Source organism: Lepisosteus platostomus, chromosome 22, assembly GCF_059453375.1.
Source record: "Lepisosteus platostomus isolate fLepPlt1 chromosome 22, fLepPlt1.hap1, whole genome shotgun sequence".
NCBI classification, from domain to species: Eukaryota; Metazoa; Chordata; class Actinopteri; order Semionotiformes; family Lepisosteidae; genus Lepisosteus; species Lepisosteus platostomus.
The window spans coordinates 16,109,055-16,130,475 of record NC_142632.1 but is presented as its reverse complement, the minus strand read 5'-3'; the positions used below and the strand labels follow the sequence as shown (position 1 = coordinate 16,130,475).

Genomic DNA, 21,421 nt, shown 5'->3' with positions numbered 1-21,421 from the left:
ATTCACTCTGCAAAGAAGAGGTTTATTTATAATATGTTTTTGTTTATATTTTATACATCAGTTAAACGGAATTCAAGTCTGGGAGGATATACCCCAATTCCCAGCATTCCCCAGCTTTCTTAGGTATAAATATCGATGTTTAACCTTGCTTACATTCAAACACCATTCCCTGGGTTATTACAGGGGAGTAACAATTTTCTTGCCTACTGTATATGGCCAGGACTTCGTATTTCAAATCAAGTGGGTTATAAGATCAACGTTTCTGTCAAGTCCTTGTAACATACTATTAGTTTGTGCCTGTATCTTCTAAAGAATGTTACTGATGTCTTGTTCCAGGATAAACATGACTCTATAGGAGAATTGTATTTTGAAAATCTGTTTGGAATTCCCCTGACAAAAAGCTTTCAATACTAATAGAATATGTCAGAGACAGGTGACCCCTACATGAAGAAATAATATTTACTTTGCAGAGGACTATGCCATCTAGCAATTACAGTATAATAAAAACCCTTCTTTCCTCAACACAGGTTCTTTTATCTTCCAGGACAACTAGTACACTCACAAACCAGACAAGATAGTTATTATTGTTTAAGCGTTCTTTTTATTCTCTAGTAATTCCAACACCCTGTGTACCCAGATCCCATGACTTTCTCCAAGGCACACATTTCAGACCTGAACAAGTAGCACTTGGATCCCAGTTACCAGAACAAAACCCCTCAAAGATTGCAGTCCAGCAGTTCTGTCCTCTGTGTTGCTCCTTTAGTGGTTCTTAGGCATCTTCTTCAGTCCCAGGTGTCCGGAACAGAGTGTCCCTGGTGTTCCCCTCTCTAACCTGTTTGTCTCCCAGTGGCGTTTTGGGTAGAGGGGGGAGAAAGACGATCTTGGGGCTTTCTTCCTCTGCTTTCAGTCCCTGGTGACCGAGTCAAGTCCTTTTGTGTCCAACCACAGCAATCTCTCTCACTATCCCCCCTTCTCCGAAGTTTAGTTATCTGACTGGCTCTTTCATACAGTACAGTATGTGCTTTTCAACTGGCCATTGCCACTCAGTGAGGTTTGCCATCGGTGAGTCTGGGGCAGGTATGTCCAGTTGATTATAGGAGGAAGCTTGGCAAAACAATATGGGTTGTTGCTCCTTTAGTTTCCTTTACTGCCCCCTTTGCCCAGGTCCAGACTGGTTCAGCATCACCAGACCCTTACACATATTGTTGAGGATATTGAGCAAATGGTGTCTTCCTCCATCCTTGTTTATTGCCTCCTGCACCGCTGTCTGTCACCGCTGAAACACACAAGAAAAATACACAAATTCCAGGACTGACACAATTACTGGCCAACATGTATAAATGTAATTAATCATAGTCTATAAACATTTTCACTTCTTCACTGCTTGCAGTCTGGGACTCCAAGTACTTATATTGTAAACAGAGAGAAAAGTGTTCATCAGTTTTGACTTTAGAATTGTAGATCAGAGACAAGTAAAAAACAAAGTTATTTTATCAGTAGCTTTGCAAACAAGACTTGGCATACCCTAACACAATAGAATACAAACCTTCAGGTAGAATTTGCCACGCTGCACTGACATTTACTTGGCATGGAAACTACACTGCCTTTAAGGCTATAGTTTATTATTACAATAGTCCTTCAACATCAGTTGTGATTAATCAACTTAATCCCAAAGCAGAATATTTTTTGCAGCACAAAACTGTGAGATTAGTTTAAACTGATTAATAGGCCATCAGCAAAGTTTGATGATTAAAAATCTCATGAGATGGGACAATACATTTTGAAATATATCCCATCTTTTGTAGTTCACATCTAATTGATGAGTATGGCTAAATATTCAAATTTGTCTGACCAGATCTCACTTTTAAAATTGGGAATAATTATATGCATTTAATCACTCATGTTATAAAAATCACTTTTTCATACTAGATTGACTTAGTTGTGCTGCCCTTATATCCGTTTTTTATCACTGCAAAACATAAGAAAGCAACAGAGTCAAAGTGCCAATTAGCAGATGTGTAGTGCTGGCACTTGAAGAGTGCAGTATGGGCTCAGATGCCCACAGGAGTCTCATATTTTAAAGTTCCTGCTCATCTTCCATGAATTAATAATTCAATCAAGTCAACCATTACATCAGAACATCAACCAATCTGCCAGTCACATATTTTAAAGCCGATTTTATGGCAGCTGTTCAATAGAAGGATACTGTAAGGTACTAAAAGCTGCCATTGATGTCTGAGTTGAGGTTATGATTTAATCTGGACCCATGTGATATCTTATGTTTCGTAGAGATAGCTTAACTGAGGACAAAATCGGGGACTCTGACTTTAGATAATTTCAGCAACACCTCTTGTGAAGAAATTGCTTCTTCAGACTGACCAGTCTCATCTGTTTTTTTGGCTTCGGAGATCTGATGAGATGTTAAAAATGGATAGACACTCCTTGAGGAGTTTAGTGACTGCATTGCTATTGACACATGTACATCTTCATTTTAACAGCATGTCAGCTTGCTGCATTCAAAATGCAGAGACAAATTTCAAATAAAAGACGAATGGCTCTTTTCACTCATGTTGTGTCACTTTTGAGTTATACTAGCTTGGGGAAAAGGCTGTGAACCAAGTGTCTAAGAACAAATGAAAATAATTATATGAGCCTTATCTTTTCAAATTTAAGTCCAGGAACATCCAAACTCTGAATGCAGAGTGCCACAGCCTTTTTTCTAATTTGTATCATTCTGTTTGCTTAACAACTCAATTTATTGCCAGTAGGAATCCTTTAAAACCAGCATTATCTGATTTCCATTGTGTGCATCTGTATAAAGCCCTTCACTTTGATCAATACATACTGTTACATGTTTTGGGAGGCTGGCTCAATGTCTGTGCTTCCCAACATGATTACACTGTTCTGCAGGATTAGTACAATGGGTATTGTCTCAAGTGTTCACACAGCTGCCATTGGTTGTTGAAACAATTAAGCATGGTAAAAATGATCAAAGCAGTGGTACTAATTGTTAACTCAGGTTACACTAATTCACTGTTAAATCACTAAGTCAACCATATTTAAACATCAATATTTTACAGTGACTGAACCATTCCTAGTAAGGTCATTAAGCCAGTCTCCATGGGTATTGGTCCAGAGAAAATAAGGCCACATGACAGGATAAATACTGTACAGCAAGACATTAGGCACAAGAAAAAGGAGAAGGAAAGAGAGAATGAAGGAATTATCGTTAACATTATTGGAGGTTGGGGAAAAGATTAGACCATGAAATAGTTTCCCTCTTTCTAGCAGGCAAGATTCTGTCCAGGTAATCCAGATAATGGAAGAAAACTGTACTCTTCATAATGAAGTCTGTTGACTTGTTCATTTGAGAAAATAATAATTCCTGCTGTATATAGTGGAATTCCTGATTCCTTGACAATGATTCATTGTGTGGAATTGATACTCCATCCTAATTTCATTTCTCTGAATGAAAGCTGGATATGTCTAGAGTGCAAGTTTGGAAAATGAAGACACAAGCTCCTGATTTAATGCTGCTATTGTATCTCAGTATAGGCACATGGCTGTAGAAATCTTTTGTTGTTCATGTTACTGGTGTACATTTTGAGAAATTGACAAATCAGAATGAAGCAAACAGGAAATTTTCTACTTCAATTAGATGAATTATGTCCCTGCCCAGCACCACCTTGGGAGCAAAATTCTAATATTGTGTCCATCCATCGTATAACCACTTCTTCCAATTCAGGGCCGCCAGACCCTAACCCAGCATGAAACAGGCACAAAGTGGTGTACATCCTGGACAGGATGCTAGTCTATCATAAGGCAGACAAACACCCTCTCACACCTAGGGCCAGTTTTTCCAGAAGCCAATTAACCTACAAGTTTTTGGACTGTTGGAGGAAACCAGGGAACGCAAAGGAAGCCCACACAAACATGGGGAGAACATACTAACTCCATGCGGATACTGTAGCACCCCTGGAACTGAACTGAGGGCCCTAGCGCTGGGAGGCAGCAATGCTATCCCCTGTGCCACTGTGTCACCCCTGTGAGATTGTCTTTGGCAAAAACAACTGGAAAACCATCCCCGGCTGAATTGGAGGTGATCTTAGGTAATGCATTTGGGATATCTGTGTCATTTATCACTGTATGGTTTCACTATATCTGACTGTGCCAAGAGTGTTGTTTCATAAAAAAAACAGTGGTTCTCTTGTGTCAAAGTTTCTCTGTCTTCCTATAATAAATACTATGTAAATTCAAGTCATTCACTCAAATAGAGCTCCTGTTTCTGGTATTACTGTAAAAATGTTTAATATCAGCATTCTTACTGACTGATGTGGTGGCTATGACTTCATGTTCCTATTGAGACCTGCGGCCTTATTATTACCTGTATACTGTCTTTTTCTAATAAAACCATCTTTAATGAACAATCAACTGTTTTATTCTTTTCAAGCTATAATAAGGCCCTGTGAGTTTATATCTCTCAGATTGATGTGTTTTGATTTAAAAGCATGCAGACTTTCACTGAAGCACATCAAGTAATCAATCTTCAAAAAAATCTTTAATGACACATTGTGTGAGACAGCAGCTCCAAAGCTTGGGAAACAAGTCCTTAAAGATTAAATAAAAAGGCGGCTACAGTTCTTAAATTAGAGGGAACCTTTATTTCTACATTAAATTGATCATCCATTTAAAAGACAAAACTCTCAAACAGTAAACATAGTGTGCTTGTTCCAGCACAATGACATACCGAGAAAGCAAAACAATTTGTTGGCCACATTTAATGATTAATGGCTATTTATAACTACTCACAGATATACCACATAAAATTGAGAAACAGTTGGTTCTCAAGTAGACTATCTATGTTGAAAAGTGAAAACAAATTTCAAAGCCACTCTAAAAAATCTCCAAATAGCACTCAATAGCTCACAATGCCAACATAAATCAATCAAAATAAGGATGTATTGCATGTAAAATCATTCAATGCTCCCAGACAATTCAGTAAGTATCACTGGGCATGTGTACTTTTTTTCTGACACTGAACCTGTAGTTTTGCTTGTTTTATGACAGCAAATTGAAGGAAATATAACTTACTGCTTCTGAAAAGTTAATATGAGTAGAGACTTGTGGCTTTAGCAATGAATTAGGTTACACAACCTTCTGCTGAATTCTAAAGTCCAAAATACCTAAGTGTGTATGTTTTTTTATTTTTTTTATTTTGTTCTCAGTACAAGCTAAAATATGTGTTCTATATCTTTTTTATTGTTTTTTTTGCACGTTTATATAAATATTTTACTGGAAATGTGGAGTGTCATGGAAACAGGCCATTGGCAGGTTGCTGTGATTTCAATGAAGATTTCGTCTGCAAAAGAAAAAATGTTGAACATAAAAGAACAGCACTGTGTTGTGAGAAATAACAGCCCAGCAGTCGGAGTCTGAGAATTCCTATAGTTTCACAAAAAAGCCCTCTTTTTCAATTAGGTCATGACATGGAAAAGCATTATCAAACTTTGAGCAATGCTTTTAAAAATGTAACTGCAGTAATGCAGGAAGTATTGTGGGAACCATTACATCTATGTTTGTTTCACCTTCATACATTTTATTTAATTTTGTATTTTTTTAATCATACAAAGATTCATAGTTTATTGTGTAAATAACACTTTTATATTATTTCTCATCACCTGGGCATGTGCCATGTGTCTGACTGCAGGAAAAGGATTAACACTGCTCTCCCCTCCTCATCCTCACACACACATACCTTCCCCATTAAGCTGAAATACAGTGTATCTCCTTAATTAATTAATGGAATGTCACATAATAAAACTTTAACAACACAGTCACGTTTGACTCTTGCTTGAAATGCATCTTGCAAGAGAGAAAATGAAAACCCACTATACAGTACATATGTTGTGGCTTGGCTACAGCATCATTTATATGAATATCTACAAGTGTTTGCTAAATGGTTTAAAATAGTATTTTCTTTAAAACATCCTTTAAGAATTTACAGGACTATATCCTCTTTGTTCTATCAGTGAACAGTACCATAAAACTGCAGGTTGGCAAACAGAGGTTGATGCAAAGAAAGATGAAGTGAATTATCTTCTAAAACCTTGGAACAACATTGTCTATTTTTCTAAATGTGTTGTTCATTTTTCATGGGTTTCCAAGTGTCTCTGCAAGCATTTTTAAATTCTAAACAAATGCCATCAAAGATTATGGGTATTTGTTTTGATTATGGTTTCTCTTGGCTCTGCATATAAAATATTGAAACTTCCATTTGAATACTTTTCTGTGAACTACTGACTTCAGGATGTTTGTAGGGAAAACATTTCAGTCTCTACTCATTATAAAATGCTAGAATGTAGATCTTGAGGAATACTTAAATTGTGCCTCCTATGCAACAAAGGTCCATGAAGATCTTTTTTCTGTTTTTGAGATAACTGTACCAACTCTGGGATGAAGGCTCTACAAAAAAGAACTTTGCTGATCCCTGGAAAAAAATCTGTTTCTTGTTGCAAGAGAGATTGAGTTTCAGTGTTCACTTACACCTTTTTTATGCAGTAGCTGCGGTATTGTCTGAAGGCTACGAATTTGTCAGCTATCAAAGGCTTACTACAAAGGTCATAGACTAGATGTAAGACTGCTTCATTTTTATATAAGAATTTCATTGCCTTAATTTGAGTTCTGCAAAAGTGTTTTTTTACTCTTTTGTTTGATGCTGCAACAGTGAAACTACAATATGAGGGCACATGTGGGAATTATGAGTACATGCATTAATAATGAAAATTGGAAGCTACTCTCCTCACATTTGTGAATTTCATTAATAAAACCCACTTCCTTTCTTTACTGTTGAACATTATTCCCTGAGATTCTTTAGAACTTGACTGGATGAGTTACCCGTATTGATAAGAGCTCTTGTAGTCGGCCTTTTTAATAAGCTAATATCAATTTGCATTGTATCCTTTCTAATTCTCTAGTGTTTTTGTTGTATTAACAGCAAAGAATCTAAAAGGAGTGATAAAAATATCAGCAATATTTAAACCTAAAATGTGGTGAAGGTGAAAACTGCTTTTGATAGTGTATATTAATTGCTATAATTATTACAGTATTACAGTTAATCTTAAATCAAAGAAACTGCAGCATACCTATTCCATTGTTTTGGCACTTGGTGAAACAGTTTGCTCAGCCTCCTTTAGTATCCCATCGATTGGCATCTCCTGTGAGATAGAAAGAATGCTATCTTGTTGAAATACAGTTTTCGCAATGTGGTGTGACATAATCCAGACCGCTACCTGTTTAGTACTTTCTTACAATTGGTTTTTGTTGACTGATCTCCTCTTGGACTGGTTTGGCAGTAGGGAATGCCTGTGGAGATACACCAACAAACAGTATTAAAAAGGGGAAGGAAGGGCTGCCAGCCCTAGTTTGCTATAAGATTCCTTTCCTACATCATTAATATCCTGTCAATTACTGGGACCAGACAGGTATGATCATGAATTAAGGTCTGGATTCAAGTGCATCTGACAAGAAAATGTTTTTTTTCTGCACACACAAGTTTCCTAATACTGTACTTTTAGGGTTTATAAAACTTGCCAATAACTGAAAAGCTACCAACTGAGCTTTATACAGTACTGAATACAGGGCTGAATACAGTGTTGACACACTGGAAGATTTCATATTTTAATGATAAAAGGTTTTAAAATACATTTTAATAGTTTGTCCTCTTGCATGACAAGACCCATACAACTAAATCTAGCAAATCTATTTGTAACGGTATTCCTTCTGGCTGAAGGAATGAGTTGTTTGTCCACTTTCTTGTTCAAAAACGCAGCTTGTGACAAACTCTAGAGTATAAGAAAGCTTTGACAAGCTGGATCTAGTTTCTTATCTTCCTTCAGATTTTGCATGAGAGAAGGCTTAAGCTGAAAAACCTTCAGAGGTGTCTGAAGGACTTTTGCACAGAAATGTAACTCAATCCATAAAAGATGTGCTTTAAACCGGACTTGATATTTGAATATCTCCAGTTGTGACTAAATGGGTAACTGATATACTGTAATGTTTTTTTTCTGAATGTCATATAATTTCACTCTTGTTTCATGTCTCTTCTGGTGCTGTGCACTAACTAGAGTGTCTAGTTATACAAGCATTAACTTCTGAAAGAATATTCAAGGCAGGATTGTTGAGAGCATTGTGCAGCTGTGATTATTTCCCCTGTACATTTCTCATGATTGTTTTTATCAAAACATTCTGGGCAATGTTGTTGTTAGATTGAGCTCACCTAACAGCCCTGTTGTTGCACATAACAAGGTATTCAACAGAAAACATCAGAAAATGCCACACACAATGAATGCAATATCACAGAAGAGATGGAAAAGTTTCTTTAAAATTACTGAAAAATAACAGCGTTTGGTATGAGTGGATAAATCCTGTCAGACTGAATATATTTTGACCTAAATTTCTAGCCTTCAGTTAAAAAGTCATTTTATCATTTGGAATTGACAGTTATTTATTGCTCGTTACATGCATCCACCTTCTTCTAAGGAATATTTTGCCGTCTCTCCTGATGAAATTTCCATTCTCCTGCACTAGTTATCAAAAATGGCTTAGAGAAACAATTTCTGACAACCAAACCACGCCTCACTCACACTGCTCATGAAAATGAATGTCCCCTGAATTTCAAATATTTACATTTCAGCTTTAAAGAGATCTTGTTGGGATAGATGGAAACAGATCATAGACATACAGTAAGAGGTGAAAGGATGGGATTAAGGATAGGTTTTGCCCCCAGCAGGTCACCAAGCCCAAATGGCAAAGAAGTAAATGAACATATTCAAGAGGAAAGAGTAAAGTGGAAACACCACTCTTTCAGTGTTCGCTTCACGTTCTTCTGCTCCAAAAGACAGTAGTTCTGAAATGGCAGAGAAACTGTGGAGCCGATTATCTTACATTGGCAGTTGTGCTGATTTGACTATGATGGGAAATTGAGAATGGAAGGGAACTCCTGCAGAGATGACAAAGAGCCCACTGATAATTGTATAATACTCTTCTCCTTTCCCAACAGAGGAAAGACATGATTAATAACACCATAGATGACTTCCTGCTGATAAATTAGAACTTAGTTGATTGTTTAGTTTGTGCATCTTACCTTAGGGCTTTGGGAAGCAAGCTGCTGTGGCACAACAGGTGATGCATTTCCAAACTGCAACATCTACAAAAAACAAAGCACAGCGAACACAGACAGATTCATTTTATTGCAAAATCTGGCTTGGATAGTTTGTTTTAATGGCTCAGGTAGAAGGATGGCATGGTGGTTTCTTTTGCTGCTTCACAGCTCTTGCTTCCTGGGTTCAGTTCACTTTTCTGTTTTTTTTTTCAGGTGCTCAGGATATTTGTCTACATCTTGTTCTTGCAAGGGTGTGATTAAGCTTGTTTGGGATAGAAAGAGATGCAATTTGGCAAGGGGGGAGGGTTGTGAAGTTCAAGTCTTTATATGTGGGAAGATTTTGCTACAGGAAAGACACTTTCTTCAGGTCATAGTGAGTTTTAGTGTGCTCAAGCCTTGTGATCTACCTTTTCTAAGTCAAAGCCTCTCACACCAGGTCTGTGTCATGAACGTATCATTGGGGTGGGGTTAAGATTAGTTAGCCAGAACTTTCCCAGCTACTCTATGTAGGAAACATTAGATCCTCCAGCTTCCAGGCAACTGTAGGATTGCAGTGGATTTCAGTGAGAGACAAGCTGCTCATCCAGTTACTGCTAACTCTCTTGTAGTGCACTGTGGTGCCTGAATCCTGTCAAATAACAAACACTTTGCAGGTAGGAACATTGGCAAAGTATTTGGATATATAAAGAAAAGTGAAAAAAATACAAATGAAAGTCTTCTCTTACCGGGTTCTGTGATCCAAATCCAAATGGATACAGCTACAGAAAAAGAAGTACATTAGTAGATTGATATAATGGTTTGTTTGCACTGTGTAATGTGTCTTACAGGTATTTGACAACAATTGGGATATTTCTTAATTTGTTAGTAGTGTTTCGCCGCTGATGAATGGCGTACTGTATAATGGTCCACATTTTCTCTGTGGGCAACTTACTCCCTATGAAGCCAATGAATTCAATGGGCAATTCGCCCACCGCTTGCCTGCAGGGAAAATTGGTCCCTAAACATTCAAAACAAAAAGAGATGAAAAGAACTTACAATTTCAATACTGCGTGCACCAGGAGGCTGAGGAATTTTGTGCTTCAGAAATCCCTGAGATGGAAAAATCTAAGGAGGAGAAACTTGGATTTAGTGGCAGACTAAACCTACTACCACAGGGGCAGTGAGCCTCATTATACATCTGAAGCAGCTATGGTGTAGCCTGTGGAGCTGGCATTTATGGACCTCTTTATGCACAAATGCATCCATCCACTTCCTAACCACTTTATCCAATCCAGGGTCACGGGAGAGCCAGAGTCTATCCTGGCAAGCAACTGGCGTAAGGTAGGATACACCATGGAGGGGATGCCAATTCACACAGGCACAAACACACACACTCATACCGGGGCCAGTTTTCCCAGAAGCCAACCTTTGGACCCTGAGAGAAAACCAGAGCACCCAAAGGAAACCTACGTGAACACAAGGAAGACATACAAAATCCAAGCGGGTGCCCCCCCAGGAACTAAACCCAGGGCCTCCGCTCTGCAATTTGATGTAAATTCATGGGACTCGCTAGTCTGTGAATGAGTAAAATAAAGGTGCACAAGGCTTACTGATCCAGGATATTGGGGATGTCCCTGATGCTGGCCTGGGAATCCATATGGAACCAACTGCACAACAAAACAATGTAGGTTAGAAATCCAGCAGTGCCAGTGGGAAGAGTTGGGATTCTTCAGTTTTTAAATGATTTTCTATTGCTATGTAGATGGCAGGACAATTTAAGAGGAAACAAAACTTCATACGAGATATACAGTACTGTATCTCTTGTGACCGTCAAGACAAGAACAGGAGTTGAATGCAACAGCCTTCCTTGGTACAATATGTAATAGTCATGATGGTGCATTTCCCAAAGAATCATGGGAGCAATAAATGTCTGTAACAGTATTTGACAGCGGAAGCTGTGATGAATCTTACAAGCTCTACGCTGGCGTGTTGGGGCATTGCGGGATGCTGAGGAGTCAGGGGTGCAGCAGCCGGGGCATCACTCTGCTAGGGGAACACAACACATAAGTGTTCACATTTTACTTTCAACTGTAGATAAGCAGTAAGTTTAGGAAGATGACAGATGTACTGTAGAATTTGCTTTGCTTTTGTCCTTTTCTTCTCAGGGCCCAAGCTGAGGTACAATCTCAACTTGTTTAGTATTGATATTTCCAGACTACAGTGTAGCTCTTGTTATTAATCACTAAGGAATGAAACACAGAAGTGACATAACCAGGAAGTGTAGGCAGACTGATGCTCAGGCATTAGGTAACACTTGTATTCCCTTTCATACCAATGACACATGTATATACTCAACTGGACCCATTTTATCATCAGGTATGACTGTGTTGTAGCTTGGTTTTCATAAAATCCATCTAGTTGAGCATTTTTCTTCTTTATTTGGATAAAACTAAATGTATTCTCTTAAAAAAAAACTTCTCCTTTAGTAATGATCATTACAATTTTACTATACAGTATGTACTGTAAGGTAACGTTTGGGCAAAGCATAGGTTGTACATACAGTACATGTATATAGGCATCTGGATGAACAGTGCTCTACATTTCAAGTATTTAGAAGTTACAAGCTAAAGTTAGGTCTATTGCTGTTTGTTTTTCCATCACAGCAAATCTTATATTGTGTGTTGCTGTTGGTATACACGTGTTGCACTCGTCCACACTCCACATCGTGGATAACAATGCTGTTAACCAAATGAATTTTAAAGCTGTTATTTTGATGTCTTCTACAATTCATAAGATTAATTACTGGTGCCCTCTTTCACACTCATCTATGTAATATTTATTATTTGATTTATTGTCCCTCCCTGCATAGTAGATGGATGCTTCAGTGGTTTCAGTTAATTTAAAGATCTTTATTTTTTAGATAACATCTTCTTATCTTAATAATTCATTTCCGTTCTCTGCCATCCTACAATTTAAGATGCAATACCTTTATCACACTAAACCGTCCAATATTTTGAATTGATTATAAGACATTTTAATTTTCTTCTGTCAGTAACTGAAACAATATGCAGAATAAAGGACACCTACTGTATCCACCTTTATATATTGTACGAGGCCATTTTCACTTGAATGGTTAAATATTTTCTGTCTGGCACTTGCATTTATAAACACTGCCAAGTTTTGTTCTATTTGCAATTTCTCGATTGCCATTTTCTTTATTTCACTGCTTTGTTCTCTGAGTCACAGTGTTGGTAGTCTCTTGGCCAATATTCGCCTACAGTAAGAATTAGGTCTCAACTGACATGTCTGGCTAAAAATAATGCTAAGGCTCCACTGGCCAAACAAATAACACACCTGTATGTTACCCATCTGTCAAGTTGTGCATTAGTGATATTCATCTTTTAGAGCAGTTACAATATTACAGCTTTAAATCGTGAATAAAAAAGATCTTGCAGACTTACTGGTCCATACTGCTGAGGATATCCAGCTGTTTGGCCTGGGTATGAATATGGGTAGAGCTGTGTTGGAGAAGACAGAAAAACTGTTGTCAATGAAGCAGTTTCCAGTCTGGCACTACTGATTCTCTTATTCCGCTTTGCTTTGTTATGTGCATGGCAAATAGCCCACTGGGAGCTTTTCATATTATATTCCTTGCATGTTGTGCATCACACCTTTTATGATCAGTTCTCTTTTACTGCTACTTCTTAAATTTGACAATCTTGCAAATGTAAAAGTGCTTCAGGAAGGGTTTATGAAAGATGATTGACTGATAAAAGATTGTTGAGAAATACAACACATTTCTAAGGCTGGGAAGGCTGGGCTTACATGCATTGCAGTAAGCAATATGCCCCCATAGTACTTCCACTCAGTCAGCTTTAGAAGTTCTTTGGCATAGCTACAGTACTTGTTACTATGTCAAATAGAAATTTACATATAAATAGTAGGGAGACAAATAATAGGCACAACATACAAAATATATTAATTAATCTGAATAGGATAAACAATTACAAACTTCTTTGGAAAAAAAGATTAACTCTACAGCTGATACTATTTGCATCCCCTAGTTCTGTTATTTTCCCACTGGATTCAAATCAAGTTTTGTTTTGGGAACAATATTTGCAAATATCTGACTTGACATCAGGGTCAATGAAGCAATATAGATTTTGACATGTTGTTTTTTGTACTTTTATGCTATTTTCCAGATTCATACTTCTGATGTCTGTTAAATTTTAATTTTGGAAAAAAGACAGATCATGATACTCAAATCTTGCAGAGCTCAGTTAACCTTTAGAAAAGGTTTGTCTTGGTATGGATGACATGTTTGGATGTTACAGATAATCCATTTACTGTTGCATTAGAAAATAACAAAATGTTATGATATGAATGGGGCTTCATTTCAGAGCTGTAAGAGTTTGTAATTTCCAGAACACTAAGTAATTATGTCCCCGATCTTTAATTTTTAAAGATCTTTGCTTATCATGCACAGCTTTGATGTGTATTCCATGCATTAAGAATTAAAAGTCACAATGTTTTCTACAACCATTACTACTTTTACATGTTGGTTTGAAATTTAAGAGAATGTTAAAGGATTTGTGAATATAGTGTATTCTGTATAGTGACTTTGAGAGTTTCAATAACTGATTGTAAATCTGGCATCTATGAATTCCAGAACTATAAAAATACCATTTGTATTAATTAATATTTTAAAAAGGTTTCTTGTGATACCAGTTGTCAGCTGACAGAAAATAAATAACAATCTTACACTACATTGTCAGCAACATCCAATATTTTAACACCCTTTTTCTTATTTCATGTTTGCTACAGTATCTCCTCTAAAAAACTGCAGGAACATGAGCAATGTATGTTATAACAATATTGTACATAGGGCTAAGCACTGAAGAACAGTGGGTCAACGCAATGCTACCCATTGAAATTGAAAAAAAGGTATTTCTACAATTAAACCTTGCATTAACTTAACTTTGCCATGGTTTGAATCCTGCATTACCGTACACCTGTTAGCTTTGCTGTCAATTTTGCTGTGCTTTACTAAACTTAATTTTTGCCCACAGTATACCACAATTCTAAAGAGCTTTGGATGCCATTACTCCTAACATTTCAATCTGTACCCCTCACTGGAACAACCATAAAAAGGTGAAAATGTGCAATTCACTCCTAACCCTAACAATTCCTTAATATTTCCTAGATAAATTCACTTTTGCAATGGTCTCAGCATCATAAAACCATCCACAGCCTGTTTTTAACTTCCACTTTTCCATATGGCTTTTACTCTACTCTGCTGGCCAGCTTGATGGCCCTCTGTCACTTTCCGAACTGGGTGATGAAAAACACGGTTCCTAAAAAGTCTCAGCTGGGTTTCAGGGTTCTGGAAGGGGACTTACCATCTCAATGCTCACATGGCCTGGGAGCTGAGGTGAAGGGTGGGCTCCTGCTGGGTGGTTCTGTGTGTGAAGAAAATACTAAATGGAGCATGAATGCCTTCCCTTACAACATACATTTCAGTAATGCTTAGATGGGAGCTTGTTTAAAATAATAGTTAAAAGTTAAAGTATTTGTTTTCGATATGTATTGAGTATCAGCCTTTGAGCATGATGTGCACACTCTCCTTCTGCTTCTGATAAATCTGCATTTTTATTGCTTTTCTTGTACTGTAGCCTTGATTAGATTTTTGTTTTATTATGCTTCATATAGATTTATGAGCTCTCTATAAAGCCTTCTTGAAATTGACTTTGTATGGAGCTCTTTGTTCATAGTCTGTTAGTTTTGTATAATGTTTGTTTGCTTTCAATTTACTGATTACTTGACAGTGGTTCTAATAACTCCGCAAAGGTAATAGCTATATTAAACTTTTGCTGCGCTTTTCTAGAACATACTGTAAAGGCTTTTTCAAACACATTGAAAAGTGAATACATTTCTGAAGTGCAAGCAGCAAAGCTTGTCACAGTTAACCTTGCATTGTTCGTAAAGGCAGTTTATTTGAAGTAATGAGTGCAGCTAATACTGATGATGTATAAGATATTTATTGGCATTGCTGCTCACTGGAAACCGTTATGTAAATGAAGTGGTAAATAACGTACATCTTTTTAAAATCACTTTCAGTTGGTGCATTTTTTCTTTCAACTGAATTCCAATTCCTGTATAGTCCTGGCAGCAGTGTGGTTTTGACCTGCATGTTTGGAATTCCTTTACCAACATACTTAACATAATACCAACATATACCAACATAATTCTTGTTCTTCACTTGATCCATATCTAATATCCAAACTAGGCTGGGGTTTATATTTGTAACGGAGCTAGTCCTGACAGGGGGAATTCATGAGGAAGGGACCAGCCTCCTGTTCCTTTTGGAAAGGGAAATTTACTATAGCCAGTCAGCCTACCAACTTGTCTCAGAGCACCTAAAGGAAATCCACACAAACATAATTCATATTGAAGGCACCCCAATGTGGAATCAATACAGAGCTGTGGGGTAGCTGTGCTAATTGACACACTTCTATAGCTCCCATAGAATACAGTATATCCATCTATTGATTATCAATTGTTTAACGGATTAAAGACATTATAGTACAGTATGTGTACCACTATTACCATCACACTGAGTTGATATTTTCAAATAACAGGAATGAATACTCACTGAAATTGGCATCTGTGGCATGGGGAACTGTTGTCCTTGAAAGCCGTAAGGCATGAGCTGTGTGACAGAAAAAGAAAATGCTGTACTGTAGTTCTATAGTTCTGTAATAAATTAAAGAAGCTGAAACATATTTAAAAAATGAAACCTTGAGGCTTTTACCAAACCTTGAATCATCAAAATTCACCAATGAAACCCTTAAGATCAGGAAATAATATTATATAGGTCTCAGTGAATAGTAATTTGCCACCATTCCTGGCAACAGCCCTGATCTAATTGTGGAATTACAAAGCACAAGACAGGACTAAACCCTGGACAGTCACCAGGACACATGCATGGACACAAGCACACAGGGACTCAAGTAAACCGAGCCATTATGTCTTTGATAGAGTATGTAGAGGGAACTTAGAGTACCCGGGGACAACCCTCACAGACAAAAGGAGATAGTGCAAAGTCCATACGGGTGACACCCTGGACAGAATCAGATTCAGGACCCGAGAGCTGTGAGCCAGTAATGCTGACCATACCGCTCACAATGAATTTTTCCAGAGGAGAGAATATAAAACGCTTACTATTTCAATGCTAGCAGGCCCGTTCTCGGCTGGCTGTTGGGCTGTATCTTGCGCAGCAGGATCTGGGCTGTTGTGCTGTTAAAGACACAAGGAATAACATTAGCTACTGCTCTGTGTTGGACACACAATTGGCTGTTGCTCAGATTTGGTTGTTATCTCCAGGAAGTATGACTGCCTTGATGGTCAGTGAGGCTCTGTTGCCTTACTGTTGGAATACATTTTTATCATATATTTGAACATTCTTTGTATTTTATACCATATTTGTAATCAACAATTGCTTCTTGGCTCTAGTACTCTTCCTAAAGAATGGGAAAGTGTGGTAGATAGAAGTAAAAGAATCCTATCTAACTAATATTGATTCTTGTGGTGGGATTCTGCCAAACATGTATCACAAATTGGGAACCCTTTCAGAGTTACAGCTACTGTAGTTACATGACTCAGGCTTGAACCCGAGTTCATGTCTGAGTTCTAGTTGAGTCAATCAAAAGCTCCCCCTCAACTTTCTTTCCCTTCACTCAATCCTTCAGGTTACTTCAACTGACAAGCAATCTCATGTACTGTGTGCCCTTGGGCAGAACTGAAGCTCTTTCATAATTGCATCACAAATATTTGGATTCAAACATCAAAAAAACACTTCATGCTTGTATCAGATTATGTTCTCCCTCACTGAAAAATATTAACACAGGATAAAAAAATAAACAATATATGCTAATATTTCTCGCACTACTGTGATAAAGCTGAAATCAATTTCCTATGCACAGAGGCAGTCCTGAGACGTGTGCTTCTGTTGGAAGCATATGGGCTGTAGTCTGGTAATGTGTGCCTCTCCTGCTTTGAAACCAGTGGAGGAGAAAGAAACAGAATATAAAAAAAAAAAAATAAGAAAACAGCTTACAGCCTCATTGCTTGCTTTGCCAGGTGCCTGCAGCTTCTTTTGTTTTACATATCCTTGAGGAAACATCTAGAATAAAGAAGAGGATATCCATACTACCAACACTTATGACATGTCCTGATCTAATAAACAGAATCTGAGATGCAAGTTTATTGATTACATTGAAGTGGAAAAACTCCTGCAGAGAGGCATCTGCCCTCTTCCTTTGAAAATATGTTTTATAGCCTTCTGCTTAATCTGTTAGGCTTTGTTCACATGCTAGAAGCAGTGTGTCCTGTATCTGATCTCCAATAATATTTAAAATTATGCTACTGTACATGAACTACAATATATTCCTACTATATGTTGTACATTGAATATATATTTCTACTTACTACTCTAAAGCAAAACCACATTTCAGTGTTAAACAGCAGGAAAGCAGCATTTGTGAACTTACTTGTCCCAGCTGTGTCGGGACGCCAGATTGCTGGGTGGGGAATCCATAAGGCACCAGCTGGAAAAGGAATTAGATTGGAACGTTCTCTCACACCTGCGTATTTTACATGAACCTAGCAGTTGATCACACTCAGCCTAAAAAGCTAATGATGTCTTTCTGTATTTGTTTATTTTCTTCTATTTGCAACAACTCTTGTTTCTTAGGGCATGTTAATCATCATTGTAAAAATAATTATCAAACTTTTTGTTTTCTATTTGTCAAAATGACTGTAGATTTATGATTGACTGCATTAAAATAATATTAAAGTAATATTAAAGTATCAGTAACATGCATTTGCATGATAAAATCTGCTGTTCCCTTCTCATGTTTTTGATAACATTTAAAGAAAACATAGTACAATCAGTAACCACTGCTGAAATTGGGGTTGATAGTGCCCATTATCTGATACTTGCCATCTGAAATGCAAAAAATGCTTGAGATATTCAGAATCTATTACAAATTTCTTGCCAGTTTTAATGTAGATTTGCTATGTGGATTGTGACAAAAATGTCTCAATCATCCCACCTACTGTAAGTGCTATTCATCTGGGAAACCCCAAAATTCCCAAAAGAATTAAAACTTCCATCTTAGAAAAAATAGTTTTTTCTAAGATTTAAGTTTCTCCAAAAATATTTTATATTGATCCCTTCTGTAAAAGCTGAAAATCTATGAAAGCTTTAGGCCACAATTAATCAAAACAATGTTCTATTTCCTATACAGAATGTCTCAACTGATCCTGAAAAATACCTCTATCAAATCAATCACCTGTCCCAGCACCCTTTCTTACTTGGTAATCCTATTCAGCTGGTGACTAGCAATTTGAAACTCTCAAGTAATTTCCTTTATATTGAACGCCTTTCCAATTTTAAATGTGAAATGTGGCCCTTGTGTTCAATTATTTCTTTTGAGAAGAGTCATCACCATGATCAACTCCTGATAACATGGAAAATGAATAATAAATCTACAAATTTCTAAAATTATTTATGTTGTGTGTGATGTGAGGATTAAAGATCAGAAGCTTACAAATTCTATGCTGGCGTGTCCTGGAAGTCCATTTTGCTGGGGGGATGATGGATTGAGTTGCTAAAGGGTGAAAAAAGGAAATTAGATTTCAGGCTTTTGAGTTCACATCCCCTCCTAGTACTAAAGATTATAAACAAATATTATGGCAGTATTCAGTCATCAAATGACATTCAATAGAGGAGCTAACATTTCAGCTCCATGCCATTTTACTAGGTTTCACTTACAGTATTTTGCCAAAATTAGTGTTAATTCTATACTACATTATAAGATTTAGCATGAATTTAAAGATTTTTCTGTTGTTCTCTTCCATTCATGTTAGAGCTGTTTGCCGCTTGATTGTTATTTATCAACACTTTATCTTTCGAGTTGATCAGGTATATACAGTATATATATATATTCCACTCACTATTCCAGGATGCTGTGGGCTAGCAAATGCTTGACCATGGATTCCATATGGGAGAAACTGAAACAAAGAAATCTCACAGTAATCACTTTGTTCATTATGTTTCATTTTGTATATTTTGCAGAACTAATCTTGTAAAGCAATATGTCAGGCCTGATTCTACAGGTATTCCAGGGGGTACACATTATACAGAAATGTCTCTTGAATTATGGAGATAAGTCATTAATATACAGTAGGGAATTTAGCAAGTCATTATAGGGAATTCTGCCAACACTTGGTAAGTCTACTTCATGTTCATGTTCATGTTCATGTTTTGATCAAGGTTCTTTTTAGATAAATTTTAGTCACATATGCCAGGTTTAGTGTTTTCTTTTCTACTGCTACCAAGAGTGAAAACTGAGTAGACAGAGAGATACTGACACACAAAAATGCTCCACTTACACTGTAACTGTTTGAAAGATAATTCACTCAAGTCAAAACTGAACTCACCTGGAGCCCCTTTGAGTTATAATAGCAGATTTTATAAGCAGGTGCAATAAATACAGCAGCTTTAGGAACTTTCTGTCAGTGTGGATTTGTTTTATCAACTTAGTCAACTAAAACAATTTGCTGCAATAACAAGCCATGATTAACTTATAGTTTGTAATGTGGTTTAACCCATCTCCAAAGCAGAATTTGCCATTTTAAAGAGCTGAAAATGCCCAAAGAAACACTTACTATTTCTATACTGGCAGGGCCAGCCCCTTGTTGCTGAGGTGCCTGTAAACATGAAATAAGAAATTCACCCACTGTGACTGTAGAACGAGCAAGACTTTTTAGCAAGAAAAAAACTGAGCTAGAAAATGACAACATCTGTACTGTTTGTGTCCTAAAGCAATTTTAATTATTCTGCCAAAATAGTAGCTAAAAGATAATGACAAGAGATACTAGTGGGCATGTCAGTCAGCATGATATACTGTAATATTCTGAAGAACAGACATGCTTTTTGGCCTGTACTACACTGACATATTTACCCATTGTTTCTCCTTAAACTCTTCTGCAGGGCAATATTTTAAAAGTGTATGTTTGCCTTTCACTGACAATGAACTTTATGAACTGGAATGTCTGAATGGCAAGTTAGTTAAATAGCCCTTTACATTAAGGTGGACATAAAACAAAAGTTATAAATATCAGTATATTATCCTTATTTGACATGCAGCAATCATTTTCATTAATTATGAAATGTTCTAGAGAAAAAGATCTAGTCTCAAGCCTCAAATGTACTGTAAATACTTACAGGTGCTTGAAGGCTTAAGCCAAGAAGGCAGGTGAATAAAATAAGCATCTTCATTTTGGAATGAAAGTCTGGGAATAAAAAGAAAAAAGACTTCATTTTATGTAGTTAAATAAAAAAATAAAGCTGGCTCAGATGCTTAAAGTTTTTTCTTAAGTTCCATAAGAAACTTCAAATGTTTTTGTCAAAAAATGACAATTATCAAGGAAAAGCAAATGTATACTCGTTACTTCCCTCTGCATATCCTATATACAGTATCTGCCTTCAGGAACTAATGTAAGCTTAAATATAGGGTGAAGTCTCAGAAAACAGCTCCAAAGAATCATAACTATTGTATTTCACCTCCATTGTAATTCATAAATCAGTACATAATGATATTCAATATAATTCTGAAATGTATTAGACCTCAGATAAAATATGAAAGTCAAATCAAGGTATGTGAAGCACATTAAGCAAACTACTGCTACTGTAATCTTTGAAAGCCACTCTGATTCCTGAGAAATGAACTAGGTGTAGGAAATCATCCTCACCAGTTGAGTAAAATGAAAAATAAAATAAAATTTTAGTAAGAATGTCAAAAAACACATTACCTTATCCGATGCAAGAGAGCATGAACTGTATCCCATAGCTAGAAATGTTCGAATTTATACCCTGTGTTAATCTGAAACCAGCCAACCAGCTTTTACACTGGCCATGGAAATATCTATACTTATAGATTTAAGAGATAACTAGAGGTTTTGACATTTGGCGTGGCCACTTAATTATGGCTTATAAGCCATATGAAAACTGTTCAAAACTGTTACTTATTAACAGCAACAATTTATTTTATTCAAGCAGTAGAGTATGTTTCATCATCAGCAGCATTTAAAGTTCTACAATTTTAGCAAATCAAATGCAGACAGCTGTTGCTTATTTCTTATTTGTTCATTTTTTAGCCCAGCGACACTCGATTTGCAGGTTAAAAATTATAGCAATTGGCAGAACAAATGTTGGCA

At 36.8% G+C, this 21,421-nt stretch overlaps 1 protein-coding gene across 2 annotated transcripts; it reads right to left on the bottom strand.

Annotated features, from left to right (window-relative positions):
* Window positions 1–4,638: 4,638 nt before the first annotated feature.
* On the bottom strand, window positions 4,639–21,069 carry LOC148643648 (uncharacterized). Of its 2 annotated transcripts, none has more exons than XM_088616022.1 (19): window positions 21,017–21,069; window positions 20,430–20,497; window positions 19,871–19,912; window positions 19,157–19,213; window positions 18,751–18,810; window positions 17,689–17,745; window positions 17,256–17,321; window positions 16,361–16,435; window positions 15,792–15,848; window positions 14,539–14,616; window positions 12,601–12,657; window positions 11,111–11,185; window positions 10,750–10,806; window positions 10,196–10,264; window positions 9,886–9,918; window positions 9,143–9,205; window positions 7,309–7,362; window positions 7,143–7,214; window positions 4,639–5,359 (listed from the first exon to the last, which is right to left on the bottom strand). In XM_088616022.1, exons 2-18 carry the CDS (start codon window positions 20,481–20,483, stop codon window positions 7,143–7,145), a joined length of 1,026 nt encoding a protein of 341 aa, XP_088472148.1. In that variant the 5' UTR covers window positions 20,484–20,497; window positions 21,017–21,069; the 3' UTR covers window positions 4,639–5,359. The 2 variants fall into 2 exon arrangements, with proteins under 2 accessions (XP_088472148.1, XP_088472149.1); XM_088616023.1 differs by having other exon boundaries at window positions 14,539–14,598.
* Window positions 21,070–21,421: the final 352 nt, after the last annotated feature.